Genomic DNA, 22,488 nt, shown 5'->3' with positions numbered 1-22,488 from the left:
AAGCTCAAACCCCGCTTTTATGGGCCATACAAGGTGATATGCAGGTTTGGACAGGTTGCATATGAGTTGGAGCTGCCCCAAGGTAGCAAGATTCATAACATTTTTCATGTATCATGCCTGAAGAAGGCATTGGGGCAGCATGTGATAGTGACAGATGAGCAACCACCCACGGATGATGAGGGGCATTTGGTGTTACAACCAAAGGCTATTATTGATACCAGGGAGAGGCGGTTGTGGAGCAGGACAGTCCGGGAATTCTTGGTGAGGTGGAAGAATTTACCGGATGAAGATGTCACTTGGGAGAGTGAGAAGATCTTGCAGCATCCATCACTTCAGTTGCTTGAGGACAAGCAACATTTTGCCGGGGGAGACTGTAATATTCCTAATTAGCCATGGCTAATTGGAATATTCGATTTTGCTCAATTTTGCCTTGTATAGTTGTTTATAAATAAAAAGGTGAGGAGAGGGGGGACATACTCAATTCATCAATAAAGACACTCCCTAGTAGCACAACGTTGTAACTTAAAAGGTGAGCCAAGGGGGGCCAAAGAACCACGTAGAGGAGGGGCCCACGTAGACACATGGAGTGACTACACAGATGGTGAGAAACACGTGGGCAAAGGAGTTGTTTAAGGGAGATTAGGAAAGAGTTGGATCTTCTAGTATCAACTTCAGCCAAAAGAAGCAACCATAGAGGTACACAGGGTACATGGCACTTATGACTAATGTGGTGGACTTGTAGAGCATGGTTGGAAAGAACAGGTCTTCAAAGGAGGTTCCACAGAAAAAAGCAGGGAAGCATTTTAGTTCAAAGGGAGTAGCTGTAGCAGCGGAGGACATGGTAGTGTTGGAGACAGATCCAAGTGGACGAGGTTCTTCCAGGAACACCTTCCTCGCTAAGAGGGGGTGTTGAAAATAATAGCGAGAATGGGTTCCTTGATTTGTGCCTTAATTAAAGGAACCACAACGAGTTTCTCCTTGGCATGCTCGAATTTCCTATAAGTTAGGATGAGTTCCTATAATTTAGGGTGAGTTTCTAAAAGTTAGGATGGGTTTTGAAGCAATTAACTAATGTGCTAAAGTGGAAGGTGTTGATTGGGGGTAGCATCGGATGTTTGGAAAATTCTGCCCGGTGAAGGAGATATTAAAATAATTAATATTTTTAATGGGTTCCTAAGTCTAAACTTAGGAAAATAAAAATATTAATGGGTATTCATATAAACTGGGTTAGAAGGTTCTAAATGACATGGATCAAGCCGAATCTAATCTTAGTCGTTGATTAGAGATGTAATCTCGGCCGTTGAAGACTCAACATAAAAAGTATAAGGGGAGGCTTGAGGGTCAGTTGGAGATGCACTAGAGTGATTAGTCAGTTCGATTTTCTAGAGCGGGGTTTGTTAAGAGAAATCGAACTAGTGATCAGAGTTGCAACGAGGAGCAGTGAGTGCATAGCATAGAGGTAGAGATAGTGCCGGAAGACCAGCTCAGAGGCAGAGAGGCAGACACAGAGCCAGAAGGAGCCACGCAAAGGCCCAGAGGGCCTGCGCGAGTGACGCAGAGGGCCAGAGAGGCTGCACAGAGCCTTAGAGGGCTGGCGCAGAGAGTTTCAAGCTAACGCAGAGGCCATGAGGGCTGACGCTGAGCCTCAGAGAGGTGCTGGAGAGAGTTTCATCGAGTAGACTTTCAGAATATCTGCTTCCGAAGAGAGGTATTACTGCCAAATTGATTTCTCTGTCAGGTAAGCCAGTTTGGCACCCAGTTGTACTCAAGAAAAGTTGCTTAATAATAAAACCCTCAAAACCGTGCACGGGTTTTCCCAAGTTGGGTTTTTCCGTGGACGATTGTCCAAAAATAACGGTGTCCCTTGTGTGTTTGTCTATTTCTTTCAGTTGATGATTTGTAGATGGTCGAGATTGCATTTCTGTTTATTTTAGTGTTTATATGGTTAAATAACTTGCTAGTAATTAAACAAGTAGGCGAAATAAACCAAATAGTGCAAGAAAATTTCTAACGGGTTAGACTTAGAGATTTCAATAGAAGGCCGAGTTTCTTGACTTTTAGTGTGAGTTAATTTGGGAAAAGAACAAGTGACTGAATCTCAAGTTCTTGGTTTGAGATAGGACGAGTTGCATGAGTAGTTAACTCATGCTAAGTCAAGCAATCACAAAAGCAAACTCCTTAATTAGAAACTCACTAAACATAGCCATTCAAATTACTTTAAAAGGAGGAACGAAAGCACAATTTGATTCCATTGTCTTGTGAGCACGAGTTGATGAGACAAGGCAGTAGAGAGCACAGGTTGGTGCTTGTGTGAGTTTGATAGAGAGCAAATTTCCTTGGAGAGTGCGCACAGAAATAGGGAGAATCCCTACTTATTAGGAGGCCTATTGCGCTAGGATTTAGGAGCTCAAGCGCAAGGAAATAGGGCTCAATGGTGCGCATAAATTTAGGAGGCAGGGATTGACAATCTTGCAAGGGTTTCAAGCCTGGTTCAGGCAGGAAAACAATGTTGTTTTCAGATTGAAACAAGTTGTATTTGTAAGAGATCTATTGCTCAGTTTCTATCAATAATCAAGCAGAGTGTTTTCCCAGTTGGGTCCCCTAGAAAAAAAAAATTGTGTTTTGCTACTATGCGACTGTGATTTATTTCTATTCCCATTCCGCTGCAAATTTTAGTAAAGAAGTTCTGTGTTCACTGTCTATATGAAAAGAAATTATATTTCAGATTGTTCATATGAGCAATTGCAGAATTTCGTGGATTTTCTACATCGATTTGAAGAGAATATCTTAAACGACAAGATAGATCCTCTTCTGGTGACTCCACAATCAAACTGTAGCCAATCCCCTAGTAGTTCTTCCGACAGGACCATAGCTCCAAGAAATAGAAAATCTACCAAGAAGACTATTGAGGCTTCTACTTCCCCCTTTAATCAAAATAGTCCAGTGGTTAGACAACTCTTTGCTGTTAATACTACCCCTGCCATAACAATGGATAGACACTGGATTATTGCTGCCTTCAAGCCTGAATTCAATGGCACTGAAAAACATATACATGATTTCTATTGGGCAGTGAGTGTTAGGCTTATAATGCAAGATGACATTGTCATGATGATGTTTGCCCTCTTATTTGATGGAAATGCTAGAGATTGGTATCTTAGCTTACCACAAGGGAGCATTCCTAATTGGGACACCTTTCACGATGCATTCAAGAAGAGGTGGGCTTCAACATTGAATGGAGGTCTTCTCCTTGAGAGATTCTTTGCAGCACCCAAGACTGAGAAGGAAACTGTCAAGGAATTCACTCAAAGGTTAGATAACCTCCTTAGAGAGATCCCTGATAGATTTAAACCTTTTGATGATGCCATTCTTGATAGATCCATTTGATCGCTCCATGGACATTTGTATGCCCTTAGGGATAAGAACCCCAATAACTTGGCAGAAACTAAGAACGTCGCTGCTGAGGTTGAGCAAAATTTGAATGCTGCAAAAATTGATCTGTTTAATTATCATAGGGCCAGGATTGATTCTAAGACACAATCTAGCTCTCAGGTTGACCTGGTTATGCAAGCCTTTGCTCAAAAGTTTGATAAGTTCACCAATGAAATAATTCAAGGTCAAAAGACTCTCATGATTAGGATGTCCATGATAGAGAGGGAGAGGGGATCTAGGCCTAATTTTCCTTGTAAAAATCAATTCAATAAGGACAGGTCCTTCAATAGAAAGACTGCTGAGGGAGACCATGCCTCTCAACAAAGTATTCCCAACACCCTTTGTAATGTTCCTCCTTGGGAAAAGCCCAAAATGGTTGCTGCATTTTTCAAGGCATGTATAGTTTTCCAGTGAAGTCTTCGGTCAAACTATTTGATGAAGGTGATTGCCCACTGTATTTTTCAGAAATGTGTTTGTTTACTAGTGATATCTTTTATCAAACGGTGTCATGGAATACTGTTGTAGTTGTAATCTCTTTGCGTGTTGTTTCTAATGAGTAGACAATGCCCAGATTAATACTTAAGGAAGTATTTTATGACAACACCACCATTTTATAATTAATACAAGAATAACAACGCTGATATATTAAAATCAGTCATAAATAACCTAGCACTTCTTCCTTTAGCCTTTTTTTAAGTGTCGATTTGATCCTATGTTGTGCACTAGGCATGGTTCTAGGAACAAAAAAAGATGAGATAGCTGAGGGGTTGGCAATGACAAACTCCTCCTTTCACCACAGAGTCGAATCATTGAGCATTGAGTGCAAATGACTGAAAAAATCTGATTTTTCCTAACTTACATGCGGCCTGGAAAAAGCATGCGATTTTTTGGATCAAATCGCGAGTTTTTGGAATTTGAAAAGCTCGCAAAAAAATCAGCTGATAAAATCGGCAAGTTGAAAAACTCATGATTTGCCGATTTTATCGTGAGGTTGGCAACAAAGTTTCAATCCCACTTCTTAACCCCTGTGGAGCTATTCAAGCTCATGAGAAATTGGTCATTAGTCATTATGACTAATGCTCATGGGATATGGGTCATGCATGAATGATTTAGTTTATATAGTTAATCCCAAAAATAACTTTTCACAAGTTATTATTGTCAATGTTGCTCATTATTTTATCCCTACCCAACTAAACATTATGGCAGAATATTTATTTGGCCAATTTTTATTGTTTACCACATTTTTCCCAAGTGAATTAAAGGGGATATCGAGATGTAATTTTCACTTGGTCAAATATCCTTTATGCCATCTTTCATTATCTATGTCCCTAAGTTGATCTTAAGGGGTAATGTTGGCAACTTGGTGATACATTAGCTAATCTTGACTTTTAGTGGACATTAAGTGTGATTGACGTATAACACCTAATGGTCTATCTAAATGTGGTGGTTAAAAGTGTTAGTTTTTGGTAGCATCGGATGTGCTTTAGCCATGAAAATTGTTGGAGATGCTAAGACACATGAGTTCTAAAGAACCCAAAAACCGTTTGGTGAAATTCCACCCGGATTGTATTTTATTAAAATAATTAATATTTTTAATGGGGTTCCTAAGTCTAAACTTAGGAAAATTAAAGTATTAATAGGTATTAATCAAAATATGGGTGAGAATGTTCTAGAAAGAGGATCAAGTCAAGTTTTTAATCTTAGCCGTTGATTAGAGATTTAATTTCGGCCGTTGAAGTCTCAACGAGAAAAGTATAAGAAGGAGGCTTGGGGTTCATTCAGAAACATACTAAGAAAATGAATTGATCTAGTGTTCGAAATTTATGGGGCTTGGAAGCTGAGAAATTCGAACTAAGTGATCATTTTGCAGCAAAGGGGTAGGGATAGTTCGGGAATAGTGGATAGAGAGGCTGAGATCAAACAGTGGAGGCAACACAGCACCTAGAGGGACTGACGCTGGGCCAGTCTGGACCCACGTAGGCTTGATGTAGAGCCAGAAGGGCTAGCGTAGAAGGGAAGCTGCCTTCACGCAGAAATTTGGAATTGTCGGGGAGCTGCCAGAACAGCCGGGAGAGGTTGACGCAGAAACTCCAAGAGGTAGAAGAGACAACGTAGCGCTGACGCAGAGCCTCTGACGCTGACACAGGGGCCAGCGCAGAGATGGCCGGGGGTTTGCCAGTTCCGCCGTCAGATCAGCCGGAAACTGCCGGGTGAAGTGAGGTAATCTCACTCAGTTTTCCGCCATTATATTTTTCTCTATAACTGGATTGTCGGGAGGGCATCCAACATTGTATTTAGAACTACTGCTTAATAATATAAAACCCTTAGAGCTGCTGCACCGGTTTTCCCGCATTGGGTTTTTCCGGGGACTATTTTGTCCAAAAATAATAGTGTCCTATGTATCTTGTTCTTTGCTCAGTTTCTTGTTTCATGTAATCAAATTAAATTGGTGTAGGCTGCAGAAGTAATTTACTTCAGTGTTTTTCAGAAAATAACTTGATAATGTATATTAAAATCAAGTAGGAGAAGTAAATTCAGTTTTGTTGCAATAGGGGTTCCTTGAGTATAGGAATTTTCACATGGTATCAGAGCATTGATTTTGAAACAGGAAGAGTAGATCCAACGCTGAGCAGAGAGGCCAATAACTGCATTTGGTAGCAATTTGAATCCCCTTGAAGGGATTGCGCAGTCCTTGCCAGGAAAGCAGAGATTTCGAGGAAATCTCTCTTTGAGAGAGTCTACAGAGATACGATTTCTAGTTCGTTATCTCGCAGAGGCAGAGGGAGTGACACAGAGCCTTAGCGCAGTGCTTGAAGGACGCAGTTTCTGCCGGGGCAGAAATCCGTTGGAAAAGAGCGAAGACACATAGAAGGGGAATTTTCTCCTTAGAAGACTTTTCTCGCCAAAATTTCGAATTTTTCACTTGTCGGACAACAGACCAGTGCTGCGTAGTGACTAGAGGAGTCAATTCGACATTTTGGGTGAGATGGCATCACATGGGTTCAGAGACTAGAACAAGTTGGAAGGAGCTTCCAACTATGTCATATGGAAGACCAGAATCTTAGCTGTTCTGGAGGAGTATGATCTCGAAGCTTATGTCAAGAGTGTTGTGGCTGTTCCCGCAGACAATGATCAGAAGAAGAAGTACAAGGCCGAGTAGGCAAAGGCGAAGAGGTACATACTTGATGGAGTTCGAGATCATGTGGTCTCACACTTGCAGGGAAAAGATATAGCCCAAGAAATGTGGGAAGCTTTGTCTTCACTGTATGAAGGTTCTTCCGAACAACGGAAGATGTACTTAGAACAAAAGTTGCAGCGGACATTGATGCAGAAGGGAGAAGGGGTTAACTCCTATCTTCAACGTCTTCAGGACACCAGAGACCAGCTTGCTGCAGTGGGGTCTACTCCTCAGTTTACCGCGATGGTAAGGACGACCCTGAATTGAGTCTCAGATGAATGGCAGTCTTCGTCCAAAGTATATTGGGCAGGGAAAGACTACCTTCATGGAAGGAGATGCGGGCAATCCTTCAACAGGAAGAATTGAGGGATTTGGTTAAAGTCAACCTCAATGGCAGCAGTGGGAGTGGCACGAAGACCAAGGAGGAGGAGGAGAATGCAGCTCTAGCATCGAAGGGACAACAGAAGCAAAAGCGGAAGAAGGACATTTCAAAGGTGAAATGTTTCAGATGTGGCGAGATGGGCCACTTGGCATCCCAGTGTCCTTTGAAGCAAAAGGATAGGGTTGAGAAACATGATCCTAAGGCTGCTCTAGCAAAAGTTGACGAAGATGAGTTTTCCATGAGTGCCCACGCATCTCTAGGAGGGAAATGGGGTGATATAGAATTACAGTCGGGAGGACTACATCTGGGCAGGATCCTTGAGGAACCCACCTCTTGGATCAATTCCTTGCTACGGGAGTCTGAGATTCAATATTAGCGAGATGGACTTAGTGTCAGATGATGCAGTGGGCTGGTTGGAGAGACAAATGCAGTCGCTGGAGACTAGAGACTGATCAGCACAGAGCAAGGTTGGCAACAGTGCAGAAGTTAGCAACAGCGCAGAAGATTCAGAGGGTCGGAGACTAGTAGCAGTCAGATTCTAACATTCACATGGTATTATGTTGAACACAATTAGTTCAGTAATTTTGGGTGTTTTTTAGTTGCTTCTCTCAACAACTGAGTTGCAGTACGAATGCAGTGTTAGCAGTGGCAGTGCTAGCATCATAGCAGATGCGACATTTGAGAGGGAGTTGTAGTACAGATGTAGCAGTGGTAGTGGCAGTTTCATGGGCAGCAGTAGCACAACGTTGATGGCAACAACAATGCGGAAAGGGGATGCTTCAGAGACAGAGCAACATGCAGTTGGACATTATTGCTAGAGCACATTCCTCGCTAAGAGGGAGTGTTAGTTTTTGGTAGCATCGGATGTGCTCTAGCCATGAAAATTGGTGGAGAGGCTAAGGCACATGAGTTCTAAAGAACCCATAAACCGTTTGGTGAAATTCCACCCGGATTGTATCTTATTAAAATAATTAATATTTTTAATGGGGTTCCTAAGTCTAAACTTAGGAAAATTAAAGTATTAATAGGTATTAATCACAATATGGGTGAGAATGTTCTAGAAAGCGGATCAAGCCAAGTTTTTAATCTTAGCCGTTGATTAGAGACTTAATCTCGACCGTTGAAGTCTCAATGAGAAAAGTATAAGAAGGAGGCTTAGGGTTCATTCAGAAAACACCGAGAGAATGAATTGATCTAGAGTTCGAAATTTCTGGGGCTTGGAAGCTGAGAAATTTGAACTAAGTGATCATTCTGCAGCAAAGGGGCAACGATAGTTCGGGAATACTGGGCAGAGAGGCAGAGAGCCACCAGTGGAGGCAACACAACACCTAGAGGGACTGACGCTGGGCTAGTCTAGGCCCACGTAGGCTTGACGCGGAGCCAAAAGGGCCAGCGTAGAAGGGAAGCTACCTACACGCAGAAATCCAGAACTGCCGGGGAGCTACCAGAATAGTTGGGAGAGGTTGACATAGAAGCTCCAAGAGGCAGAAGAGACAGTGCAGGGCTGACGCAAGGCCTACGCAGGGCAAGCGTAGAGATAGCCGGGGGTTTTTCAGTTTTCTGCCAAATCAGCTGGAAACTGCTGGGTGAAGTGAGGTAATTTCAATCAGTTTTCTGCCATTATATTTTTCTCTGTAACTAGATTGCCAGGAGGGCATCGAACATTGTATTCAGAACTATTGCTTAATAATATAAAGCCCTTAGAGTTGCTGCACCGGTTTCCTGCATTGGGATTTTTTGGGGACTATTTTGTCCAAAAATAACGGTGTCCTATCTATCTTGTTCTTTGCTCATTTCCTTGTTTCATGTAATCAAATTAAATTGGTGTAGGCTGCAGAAGTAATTTACTTCATTATTTTTCATAAAATTTAGTTTTGTTGTAGTAGGGGTTCTTCGTGTATAGGAATTTTCATAAAAAGGTGGCTTTAGTGACCCCTTATTAGTATGGTGGTTAGAAAAGCAATCTAATGGTCCGTAATTAATGTACTAGTTATGCTGAGCTAATCATTGTATAAAGGGATTTAGCACCCCATTATAACACACCATGGAACTCATGAAAATAAAACAAAATTGCCTAGAGTGGAGTTTTCTGCCCCATGAGGGTTTCTCTATGATTAATCCTTTGTCGATGTTTATGTGATGTTGTGCATGTTGCTGCAAAATCTAGCAGGCCTAGGAGAAGGACACCCTATTAGGCTTAAACTAGACCAAGAGATACCAATGGGGTAATGGTACACTATCACCACAGCTAAAACCCCTTGCTCTTTATGGATTTTCACTGATGGGAGGAGTCTCGGTATGTGGAAGGTCACCTAATAGGTATTCTAGGTTTGAGGTGTAAGATGAGACAAAGAGATCTACAATGGAAAGACACAATCTTAGGCTCAAGGCTCCAAGAGGAGGAAATGCACTTTCCTTAGAGAGACCAAATAAAAGCAAACCAAGACCTAGGGCTTGATCAATGAGTTGATAGTTGGGGTGGCTAAAGGTCCAGGTGAGGAGAAAGAGTTTCTAACAATGATCTTCAACAAGAACAAGGCACATGAAACCCTTAAGAAGCCCCCAAGTTGAAGCTAAATCCAAAACTAGGGTTAGCTTAGGGCTAGTAACTAGGGCAAAGAAATTTATGGATGAAATTGAAGTGAATGCCTACCAAAAGGAGGGATTTTGTGGCAACCACTATCCTCTTGGAATTCAGACCAAGCCCTAGCTTGGTGGCTTGTTCTTAAAGGGGCCGAATTAGGGAAAAGAGAAAAGAGAAGATTTATGGATAAAAGTTAAAAGTGATCACCAACAAAGGAGGGCCAGTGCCTTATTCTTGGGTGAGTGGAGTCAATAATGTGATAGGTCAACCAATAAGTTTCGTAGGAGGTCGAGATTTTGATGCCCTAGCAACCAAAATTTCAAAAATTACCTGTGCAATGGATAATGGATTATTCATGGGAGAGCTACCAAGAGTTCACCAATAGAACAATTCATTCACTTGCTATATAAGTAATGCATGCAATAGATCATCAAGATAGCATTAAATGTAGCTTCAACAAATTAAGGCACAATTAACATAACTTATAATCAACATTATTCCATACATTAGACATGAACAAAATAGATATTCAACAATCAGGTATACTTACAAGATAACATGCAAATATTCCATCCATTTGTCCAAAGAATAGTTCCAAAGACAACCAAAATCAACTCCAAATATCAAAGTGCATCTATAGATCCAATCTCTACCACAAGAAAAGAGGGCCGAAATTTCTCAAAAGAGAGAGAGGGGCTGAAATCTCCAAGTGTGTGATCATGAGAAGTTATAATGAGAGTCTCCTCTACTTATATGAGGAGATCAAATACTAATTTAACCTATTAGCCCCCTAAGAATTATAAAATAATGTGCTAAAACAAGCTAGGTCACAAGCTGACCTAGTAGCTAATGTGAAAACATAAAAATCCTCCACATGTGTGAGTCGAAATAGAGTAACGTGCTGGTGTCATGCAAGCGTAGGCCCTTCTAGGGCTAGTGTTGAGGGAAAATGGTGCCAAAACAAGTGTAGAAGCCCTTTAAAATCACTATCTAGGGGTTGGCCCCTAGATCTTTGTCATAATCATCTTGTGGACCCCAATTTTGGGTTTGGGGCACAAAAATGGGTCTCATGGGTCTCTTGGTGGTGTGAATGCCTGATTCTGCTCCAATGTTGAGGGCATTGAAGATGGTGCTAGCCCTCCCATGTCTCAAGGTATGAGACAAACCTCATCTGGGCCCTGAATCAACTACTTGACCTTGTAGTACTGCTAAGCTGGCTGGGGGCATGCTGGTCCAGGTGCATCATCCCATAAATGATATAGGTCAAAGTGCAAGAGCTCTATGGGTGTTGAAGGTTCCCATGGATACAAATGATGCTCTACAACTGTTCGAAGTCCCATGGCTCTCAACGCATCACTTGTGGGTGTCAATATGCTCCTCTGGTGGACTTGGGCCCCAATTAAGTTGCCCAACCCATTATGAAACCACATGTTAATCACACACAATATCCAGTGTTGCAACTTCACCATTAGGTACATATAATCATTTTTGCATCTAAGTGGACCAATCTTGAAAGTCATGGGAAAATTGACATTTCTTATAAGGCTTCCCTTCCAAATTTGGGGCTTTAATATTGTAATGGTGTTACCTCGCTAGGTAGGAGTCGTTAATAGATGATCCTATTAGGTGTTTCCATTCCCTAAGGGGAAAGACATGTTCTTGGTGTTGGAATTTCTAAGTCTAACTGTTAGAAACCCTTCATGTACTTTCTGATTTATTTGTACCTACTTGTTCTAATTAATTAACAAGTTATTTACCATGTAAATACTGAAAATAAATACAAGTACATGCTCAACACATTACAGATCATCAACTGAAGGAAGCAAAACAAGCACACAAGTGACGCCGTTGTTTTTGGACCAATGTCCCCAGAAAAACCCAATGCGGGAAAACCGGTGCAACTATCTGAGGGTTGTATTGTTATGCAGTTTCTGAATACAATCTGGGTGCCAAAACCGGCTCACCCAACAGAGAATAATCTTGGCAGTGGTACCTCTCTACTTGGAAGTAGATATTCCGGCTGAAACCTCGGATAAACACTCCGACAACTCCTAGCTCCAATCTCCCCCACGAAAACCCCAACGTCTGCCTCTAGGGATTGCGTCAGCCCTTCATGGCCCTGCGTCAACCCAACGTCAGCCCAATAACCCTTGCGTTAGCCTCTGGAGGCACTATGTCAGTCTCTAGAGCCTCTGCTTCACCCACGCCAGCTCTTTGAGGCACTACGCAGCTCTTGGCTGCCTCTGCGTGGCCCCTAGCTGGCTTTGCGTGGCCTCTAGCTGGCTCTGCGTCCCTCTCTCCAGGCTTCTGCGCTGATTCTCCTGGTACCCTCTCTGCCTCTTTGCTTCTATATTCACTGCCCCTCGCTGTTGATCACTGATTCTATCTCTCTTAGCAAACCCTGCTCTATAGAATAGAATGACTGATCACTTTGGTGTGTTCTCCAAGTGACCCGCAAGCCTCCTTATATACTTTTCTCGTTGACAAATCAATGACCGAGATTAAGTCCCTAATCAACAACTAAGATTAACTCTGGCTTGATCCATGACTTTTGGACCCTTCTAACACAGTTTTATACTAATACGCATTAATATTTTATTTTCCCTAAGTTTAGACTTTAGGGACTCCTTTAAAAATATTAATTATTTTAATATCTCCCATACTGTTTAGAATCTGCCCAAACCATTTCTGGTTATTGGAGATCTCATGTGCTTTAGCCTTTCCACCAATTTTCGTGGTTAGAGCACATCTGATGCTACCCCAAATCAACACTCCCTCTTAGCGAGGACTGTGCTCTAGTAATACTCCTCACTGAGCATCACCCTGATCATCCGACATCGGTCCTTGTGTTGATGCTAGGCCTGTTGCCCAACATCTTTTGCACCGTTGCATCTGCACTGCAACCCCTCTCATCATGCTGCATCGTGCTGCCCATAGCACTGCCACTGCTAACTGCTGCACTGCAACTCAGTTACTGAGAAGTAAGTAACTGATCTCCCAACTCTGACATCTCTGTCAGGTTAGAAACATTCCCGATGCTGAAGCTCCCTCTATCACTGACAAGTGCTCCCTCTCTGACCTCTACCCTGCTGCAACAACTTTGTGCATCTCGCATCGTTGCACACCCTTCTGTGCCATCCTGCATTGGTGCAACACTCCCATGCCTCTCGCACTGTTGCAACTTGCTAGCCTCGTGCTGTCCTGGGAATCCTGCACTGTAGCTCCCTCTGTTGCTTCATCTGCATTTGTCTCTACTGACATCTGCCAGTCCTGCTACTCCTCTTTAGGGCTCCTGTAGCAAGGTATAATCCAAGAGGTTGGGTACCTCGAGGATCTTGCCCCTCATCGCCTGTAGTTCGTCTGACTACAGCTCGATGTCTCCCCACTTCCGCTCAAGTGGCATGTGAGCACTCATGGCACAGTCATCATCTGTCTCCAATTCCTTCTCTGCCCTTGTTGGTGCAGCCTTGGTCTCGGAAGCCTCTCCCTTGCTCTTCTTCCTCGGACACTGGCTCGCATAGTGACCCAGTTCCCCATAGTTGAAGCATTTGACCTTGGAGAGGTCCTTCTTCTTCCGTTTCTCCTGCTTTCCCTCAGATGCTAGGGCAACATCCTCCTCTTCCTCCTTCTTGATTTTGATCCCCTTGCCATCGCTTCCTGCCTTGCTTAGTCTTATGATCTCTTATTGGCGAAGAGTCGCCCACATTTCCTCCCAATCTGGAAGGGTTGCCCTGCCCAATATGCTCTGGACAAACACCTCCCAGTCTTCTGAGACTCTGTTCAGGGCTGTTCTCACCATTAATTCTTTTTCCAGCGTGGATCCTATGGAAGTCAGCTGATCTTGGATCTCCTTCAATCGACCGAGGAAGGGGTCGATCTGTTCTCCCTTTTGCATCTGGTATGACTGCAGTTGATTTTCTAGTAGCATCTTCCTCTGCACGGAAGTATGCTGATACAACTTCTTTAGGGCCTCCCACATCTCATTTGCCGTATTCTTCTCGGCAATGTGTGGTACTACATGGTCCTTGACCTCGTCAAGGATGATGCTCTTGGCCCTTGCCATTGCATCCTCGTACTTATCGTTATCAGTTGGGTCAACTGGGACCGCTATTGTCCTCAAGGTGAATTGCTTGAGACAGTTCCTGTCTAGAACGGATAAGATTCTGGCCTTCCAGACTACGAAGTTTGAGGCTCCATCCAGTCTGTCCTGGTCTCTTACCCCGTTCACTGCCATCTCGCTGCTCCTCTACTTCCCTTCTGGAAGTTCTCGGTGTGACTCCCTCTGAGCCTCAATTTCCCTCCTGGAAACCCCTCTGCCAATGTCGAGATGCCCCCACTCCGATCCTCACTGATCCGGATTTCTTGGCTAGAAATCCTCGGTAGCAACTCCCTCCTCCTTGGTCTTGCCTTGTTAGGTACTGTTCTGACTACAGTACCCCACCAACTTCACTCTGCAACTTACCCACAACCTCCTAAGCCCCAGCAAACTGAAGGTTAGAGCTTCTAGGCTCTGCGCAATCCTGACACCAGCAAAATTCGCACCTCCTGGCCACGGGTGTCAATCCTTCCTGACTGAGAAAGATGACCAAGCACTGCGTAGGTCGAGTTTGCTTCCCTCTGCCACTGCGTTGATCCTCTTCCCGACTCAAACTTGATGATGCAGGCACTGCGTCACCCCTTCCTTGCTGCTTCTCTGCTAGGAACAACTTTTGTCACTCGAGACAACTGTTTTCTGCTGCTGCTGCTTTGCTCGACTGATGTCCTCAGTTCTCCTGTGATCTGCAACCACGCTTTGATACCATGTTGGAATTTCTAAGTCTAACTGTTAGAAACCTTTCATGTACTTTCTGATTTATTTATGATTAATTAACAATTTATTTACCATGTAAATACTGAAAATAAATACAAGTACATGCTCAACACATTAAAGATCATCAATTGAAGGAAACGAAACAGGCACACAAGTGACACCGTTGTTTTTGGACCAATGTCCCCGGAAAAATCCAATGCGGGAAAAACGATGCAGCTATCTGAGGGTTTTATTATTATGCAGTTTCTGAATACAATCTCGGTAGTAGTACCTCTCTACTCGGAAGCAGATATTTCGGCTGAAACCCCGGATAAACACTCCGACAGCTCCCAGCTCCAATTTGCCCCACGAAAACCCTAGCGTCTGCCTCTAGGGACTGCGTCAACCCTTTCTGGCCCTGCGTTAGCCCAATAACCCTTGCGTCAGCCTCTGGAGGCACTGCGTCAGCCTCTAGAGCCTTTGCATCACCCATGCTGGCTCTCTGAGGCACTGCACAATGCCTGACTGCCTCTGCGTGGGCCCTAGCTGGCTCTGTGTGGCCTCTAGTTGGCTCTGCGTCCCTCTCTCGGCTTCTGCGCTGATTCTCCCGGTACCCTCTCTGCCTCTCTGCTTCTGTATTCACTGCCCTTCGCTGCGGCTCATTAATCCTATCTCTGTTAGCAAACCCCGCTCTAGAGAATAGAATGACTGATCACTCTGGTGTGTTCTCCAAGTGACCTTCAAGCCTCTTTATATACTTTTCTCGTTCGAGATTAAGTCCCTAATCAACGGCTAAGATTAACTCAGGCTTGATCCATGACTTTTGGACGCTTCTAACATAGTTTTATATTAATACACATTAATATTTTATTTTTCCTAAGTTTAGACTTTAGGGACTCCATTAAAAATATTAATTATTTTAATGTCTCCCAAACTGTTTAGAAACTGCCCAAACCATTTCTGGGTATTGGAGATCTCATGTGTTTTAGTCTCTGCACCAATTTTTGTGGCTAGAGCACATTCGATGCTACCCCAAATCAACACTTGGTCCACCCTTTAATCTATAGGTGCCATGTGAATAGTGATGGAACAAAGGGGAGAAGACTTCATGGTTAAGTGCCATGGTCAAAGCGATCAACATGAAGGAAGCTCCACATCCTGGGTGTATAGATGTGAGGAGGGAGAAATCATGGATGTTTGAGTTACCTCAGCTTTTTTTTTTCACCCCTATAATGGCCTTTCACTCTTCCTTGATTTTTCTTTGTATTACTGCACGAAGCTCCAAGGAAAGAGAGCATGCTTTCTATGATGTAGAGTAGTTATTACCCCATTAGTGGTGGGGAATTTCATTGCCCACCAGGAGTTGGGACATGCAAGGGTTTCTTTTCCATGACGTGGCAGGGAAACATTGGCCCAAGAGCTAGGTGATGGCCATAATATGGAGGTTGAGCTCATGCTTGCATTTTGCCCCTGTGCTAATTTGTAAGTCCCAACCATCTTTTACATTTTTATAATTTTCTTTCTTTTGTTCTGCTTGTGGCCATTATATGCTCTTTACTTTTTTTCTAGTTGCATCAACCCCCTGGGGCAAATTTCAAGGCCCAACCTAGGTATGAGGATATATGAGTGCCAAATCCCAGTGAACTAATTGTCAGTTAAACCTGAAGGATGGGGGTGGAGTGTAGGGCTTATGATGTGAGATGGAAAGTGGTAAGTATGGAAAGGGAGAGATGGGACCATTCTATCTCAAGTAGTGTCCTTCCTAAATCCATGGGCCATTAGGGGAGGTCACACTAAACTAGGGTTGAAAATTAACCTCCCATTTATGGTGAGAGAACAAGACAATGGTCAAAGCCCTTCCTTCTACCAGGTCTCCCCATAATCGATTTCAAATGTCCAAATACAAACAAGCATAAGCACCCAAATGCAAAATGAATAAAGTACCTGTTGGGTCGGATGCCCATCTTCCAACATGTGCTCTTGGCAAATGGGCGAGGAAACATATGACTGATGCAGGTGGCAGAGATATGAATGGCATATCACATTGGCTATTTGGTGGCTATCAGGGGCTGCTGGCTGCCAACTGGAAGAGATGAATAGGATAAAAGTTTTTTCCTAGGGGTTACCCACTTTTGGTGGGTAATAGTGCAAATTTGCAATATATGGTGGGAAATTTGTCCATTGTTTTGTAACACTAACTAACTACTAACATTAATATTTATTTTGAGTGTTATTGCTCCAAATTCGAAATGCCATTTCGTTCTTTTGTGCCTTTACTTATTTTTGTACATGCATGTTTAGGTTGAAATTGAATTGGTCTTTTAGTTATTTTATTGAATCCTGTTCTCACTTTTTATGTTGTTTCTGTTTGAATGATTTGAAATTTTTATATGGTGGTTTATAATATTGAAATCTAATTCTTACTTTTAAAGTTTGTAGTGGACTGTCGAAGTGGTAGAGATTAGGCCAAGCTTGCTTTCTGGAGAAATGGAGAGAATTTTTTTGCAGGAATTATGTCAAGTAAGTAATTGGGCAAACAATCATGCACATTGTTCCATATTCTTTGACTTCTAACATTCTATATGTATATAGAACAACATTTGTCCATTTTGTTTGGAATATTCAATTGATTTTATAAAACATTGTTCAGAAATAATATTATTTTCAGCTCATCATAGTTCGATACGATATAGTTGATATGGCTTAATGATTGTTTAGAACCATTCTTTTAGACTTTGTTATCATTCACAAAGTTGTGGATAAGATCCTAGGATAGTAGCAATCTTGCGAAGTGTAGGGAAGAAATCAAGACAAAGCAATCTTGTTTTAACTACTTTATGTAAGTAAACAAATTTCAAAAAAATGTTATATGATCCATTCAGAAGTGTTAAGTATGATGCATGCATCCCTATATAATAAAAGCAAATGAGCATTGCTTGTAAAAGGATATATTCAACTCTTGCAACTGCACTCAACAGTTGTAGTTTGTACAAGTTCATAATTCCAAATGGAGGCATTATTTCTCAAAACTATAAGTCATTTCTTCCCCATTCAATAGCTATATTTGAATACAAGGAAATGTCTGCGTTTGTTCAACATCGTTGATAGGGCCTTGTGATTATTTAGAACCATTTTTTTAGACTTTCGTCATTCACAAATTTGTTGATAAGTTTCCTAGGACCGAAGTAATCTTGTACTGTGTAAGAAAGGATTCCAGACAAACAAATCCTTTTTTAACTACCTTAAGTAAATAAACAAATTTAACGAAAACATGATCATATGATCTGTTCAATCGTATTAAGTATGATGCATGCTTGCATTGCTATAGCATGATAAAACCAAACATGCATTGCTTGTAAAATGAATATATTCAACTCTCGCAAATGCTCTCAGCAAATGAAATTTCTACAAGTTCATAATCCCAAACGGAGGCATTATATCTCAAGCTATAAGTAATTTCTTTCCCATTCAATAGCTATATTTGAATACAAGGAAATATCCTATTATAAATTCATACACATTGACCTATAATAGCTAAATCAAAATCAACTTCTATTCAACATAACTAATAGATGGCAGTAAATAATGTTAATTTGGCAGCTCAGTGACAAATTCCAACCATGGGACTAGATTCCTCTTTTCGAGAGGACCAATTTTGACTATTGAAGCGCTCAATTTGGACAAGGGAAAGTGTATTTTTGAAGAAAATCCCACATGTGCACAAAAAGATAGGTCGGCCTTAACAGGAAAATGGACACCCTTGGAAGCCTATAAATACAAGTGACCTCAAGCTCATTTGGACATCACCAAGCATCTTCTTCTTCTCTTCTTCATTGATTGGTTCGCACAAGTCTGAGGCTGGGTCGTGGAGATTGGTTCATACAGGTTCGAAATTGCAGGGTCTGAAGCTCACACGTGTGTTTAGGGTTTTTGGTTTCCAACCGCATGCTTGACACAGGTGAATTTCAGTTACAACCACAGGCATGCAAGCTCATCCATGGGGTTGGAACTCTCAAATGCACGCATACCTCTTCCTCCATGCAGTTGGGATCTAGGGTTACAATTTGACATTTGACCGCAGTTGGCCGCAGGCAGGAATAGTTGTCTCTGATAAATATTGATGTTGGGTTAATTTTGATGGATGATTTTGTATTGGCTCATTGTACTCTCTGCCGAACATTTTATGGCAATCTAATAGAAGAAGAATTCCAAAGGGTTTTACCCATAGTTGGTTTTTCCCTGGTCATTGATCGAAAATATGGTGTCTCTTGTTGATGTGTTAATTGTCTCCTTTGTCATTGCCTTTACTGTTCTATCTTCAATCACTGTTGATGATTGAAAATATTAATTATTGTTGAAATATTACTAATCAAAGAATTGAATTGGGCTAAAGTAATTGAATCAACATAGAGCAGTGTTAAATTTAACATGGTATCAGAGCTAAGGTAAAGGACAAGCCCAAAAGGAGACAATAATTGAAGCAATCATCTTTGGAAAGTTGAAGGAGCCTATCTAATCAAGTCAAGACGTCTTTCTCTTTCTTCAAGGAAAATGAGAAGTTGGGTGACTCGTCTAATTTTGTTGCCTGGAAGATCAGGTCGGATATCATAACTAATAATCATGATGTTTTGAAATACATTCAAGGAACAGTACCTGAGCCTCTGGAGAATGATTCCCATGCTGCCAAGAACAATTACAAGAAAGGTGAGTTAAAAGCAAAACAAATTATAGTTGATGGTTTACAAGATAATTTACTTGCTTATGTTGAGAATTTGAGAATATGAAGTCAGCAATTTGAATGAAATCCTCTCCTTGAAAGACCAACTCAAAGATATGAAAATGAATGAAGGAGAATCTATGCAATCATACATTATGAGGATATCGCATCTTAAAGATCAATTGCAGAGAATTGGGGAAACTGTGTCTGACAGGGAATTAGTGATTGTAACCCTTAGAGGGATCCCTCCTATTTGGTCAACCTTCATTACTGCTATAAGAAACAACAATAGTTTCTCTTCATTTGATGAGATCGTTGGAAAGCTCACTCAAGAAGAATCAAGGATGATATCAAGAGGCAGGATACAAAAGCATGAAGAAGGAGAGCCCACTGAATTCATCACTCATAACAAAAAGAAGAAAGGAAAAAGAGGTCCATCAAATTTAAGGAAGCCTCCTCCTCGAAATTAAAAAAGGAATGAAAGAGAATCATTGCACATTGAATGCTACAATTGTCACAAGAATGGTCACTATGCTCGAGATTGCCCTGAGAACAATGGTCCACGCTGCAACATTAGAAGCAACAATAACAAGTTCAATGATCGAAGAAGAAGAGATGACCAAAGGAATGATCGTAATGGAAGAGATGAAAGAAGAAGAAGAGATGCTCCAAGTGATCATGAAGAAGATCATCGTCCTCAAAAGAAGTCAAGATATTCCAGGTATGAAAGTAATGTTGCTAATCAATATGAATATATCCTTATTTCTGCTCTCACTAGCTCCTCTCCTCCAGATTCGTGGGATAGTTGGTTGGTTGATAGTGGGGCCACTCATAATTTCTCTGGGTATAAGGAATTTCTCTCTAATTTGGTAGAGAGGGAGTCAAATTTGAAAATTATTCTTGGAGACAACTCTACTCATCTCGTTAAAGGTTTTGGGTTTGTCAAATTTCATTAGGATTCTGGAGAATCTATTGTGCTTCATGATGTAATGTATGTGCCGGGGTTGAAGAAGAATTTGGTATCAATATCTTCTTTGGAAGACAAAGGGATGAGGGTTGCCTTCATCAAGGGAAAGGTTCTTACTTGGCCTATTGGATCCTTTATGAGAGATGCATTCACATTGGGATCGAGATTTGAAGGACTCTATAGAGTCACTAGTTGACATATTCTAGCATTGGTCCATGATACTAATCATCTAAGCGAGCTATGGCATCGAAGATTGGCCCATCTTCATTATGATGCTCTCCTGAAATTGAAGAAATTGGTCTTTGGAATTCCTGATGTTCAAGCCCATCATGATGGAGTATGTCTAGGTTGTGCCAGTGGAAACAAGACAAGGGGACCATTACCCTCTAGCAAGAACAAGGCGAACAACATCCTCCAACTCATTCGTTTTGACATATGTGGACTGATGCCTGTACATTTTATTGGTGGCCATCTCTACTACATCACCTTCATTGATGACTTCTCAAGAAAGATGTGGATATATTATTTGAAGCACAAGGATGAAACCTTTGAAATGTTCAAGGAGTTCAAAGCTTTGGTTGAAAATCAAACAGGGAAGAAAATTAAGATCTTCAGGTCCGATAATGGTGGAGAGTACATTTCAAATGAGTTCATTGATTTTTGCAAGAAAGAAGGTATCAAGAAAGAGATGATTGTGCCCTATACTCCCGAACAAAATGGAATGGCTGAAAGAAATAACAGGTCTATTGTAGAAGCCACTCGTGCCATGCTCCATGATCAAAAGTTGTCGAAGTTCCTTTGAGGATAAGCAACGAACGCTGCCGTATATGTTCAAAACAGGGTGGCTCATCGAGCATTGAACAACAAGACCCCCAAAGAAGTATTCACAGGTTTCAAGCCCGATGTTGGCCATCTCCATATCTTTGGCTACCTTGTATATTTCAATGTGTCGATGGACAAAAGAAACAAGCTGGAAGCCACAGGAAGAAAATGTACGTTTGTTGGATATTTTGAAGATTCTAAAGCATTTAGAATATATATTCCTGGTCAGAGGAAGATTGAAATTAGCAGGGATGTAACATTTGACGAAGATGCTTCCCTTGGGAAAGTAAGGGGCCTTCCTCCATCTCCTCCTCCTGAGAAGAAGAATGATGATATGGATATTTTAGATGGTCCTTTCGTGCCTGAATCCGAGAGAGACATTGTTGATGATCCCATGGACCCCATGGACCCCTTAGATCCTCTTCCATGTGATCCTTCTTCTTGGAAGAGGCCACTTTAGCTTCATGACACATTACAGGATGACAAGAGACGTGTTCCCATTAGAAGATCATTTAGAGAAAGCAAGAATCCATGCAGGTACCAGGGATATGTTGCAGCTATGAGCACTATGATTCAAGCCAAACCTCCCACCTTTGAAGAAGCCGTGAAAGAACAAGTTTGGAAAGATACTATGGCTGAAGAATATGAATCAATTATGAAAATGACGTATGGGATGTTGTGTCGAGACCAAAGGGGAAATCAATGGTGACTTCAAAATGGCTATTCAAGATCAAACATGGAGTTGATGGAAGCATTGAGAAATATAAGGCAAGGTTCGTGGCCCGAGGATTCTCCCAAAAAGAGGGAGAAGATTATGATGATATATTTGCACCTGTGGCTTGATATACAACCATTCGTTCGATAGTTGCTCTTGTTGCAAGTCAAGGATGGACCCTTCATCAGATGCTTGTAAAGACAACATTCCTTCATGGCATGTTACATGAAGAAGTATACGTTGAACAACCATAGGGATTTCAAGCCTGGTCGAAAAGACACGTTTTTAGGTTGAATAAGGCATTGTATGGATTGAAGCAAGCTCTTAGAGCATGGTACACCTGCATAGACAATTACTGGGTGAAGTTGGGATTCACAAGAAGCAATGCCGATCCCAACCTCTACTTCAAGGTAATCCAAGGTATGTCATTGATTTTGGTTTTATATGTTGATGATCTATTCTTGACAAGTAGGTGAGCTAGTGGTGAGTCTCAGTCAAGATTCGAAGGATGTTTTGTAATGTCCCTTCCTAAATATTTTGCCAAGGAAAAATCACAATTTTTCCAATTTTGTCAATGTTGGGGCTTGAAGTAAATTTTGGGAGAGACACTTAGAAAAGGGAGTCGAAATCCTTTCCTTAGTGGAATGTGGGGGCCACTTTCCCACAAAATACGCATTTCTTGGTGAAGGAATTCAAATTGCTTAGGAGGGGGCTTGAAATTATTGATGGAGGGGCCCACATGAGGAGAGGGATCAACAAGTATAAATAAGAGGAAGGCAACATCATTTGGGGCTTTTTGATCATTTGACATCTAATTGTTACTCTAGCTGTTTAGCTGAGTTACATAGTGCTGCTGAGCACAAGAGTTTCCCAAGGAGGAAGCTCAACCTCTCTTCGGTGGACTT

General features: G+C 41.8%; 1 protein-coding gene across 2 annotated transcripts in view; it reads left to right on the top strand.

Moving 5' to 3' along the window:
* The window catches only part of LOC149167743 (uncharacterized), a 293,220-nt gene that overhangs the window by 31,355 nt on the left and 239,377 nt on the right, over positions 1-22,488 (top strand). For both annotated transcript variants that reach the window (XM_089433125.1, XM_089433124.1), the window contains exon 2: positions 16,802-16,882. In XM_089433125.1, coding sequence (XP_089289251.1) covers positions 16,802-16,882 — 81 coding nt within the window. The remainder of the gene's footprint in view (positions 1-16,801; positions 16,883-22,488) is intronic.

This window comes from Pinus tabuliformis, chromosome 5_1 (assembly GCF_031772625.1).
Source record: "Pinus tabuliformis cultivar Carrire ecotype Pingquan chromosome 5_1, CPIR1, whole genome shotgun sequence".
In the NCBI taxonomy this organism is placed as follows: domain Eukaryota; kingdom Viridiplantae; phylum Streptophyta; class Pinopsida; order Pinales; family Pinaceae; genus Pinus; species Pinus tabuliformis.
The sequence above is the reverse complement of the archived record's forward strand: the minus strand, read 5'-3'. Positions and strand labels throughout refer to the sequence as shown.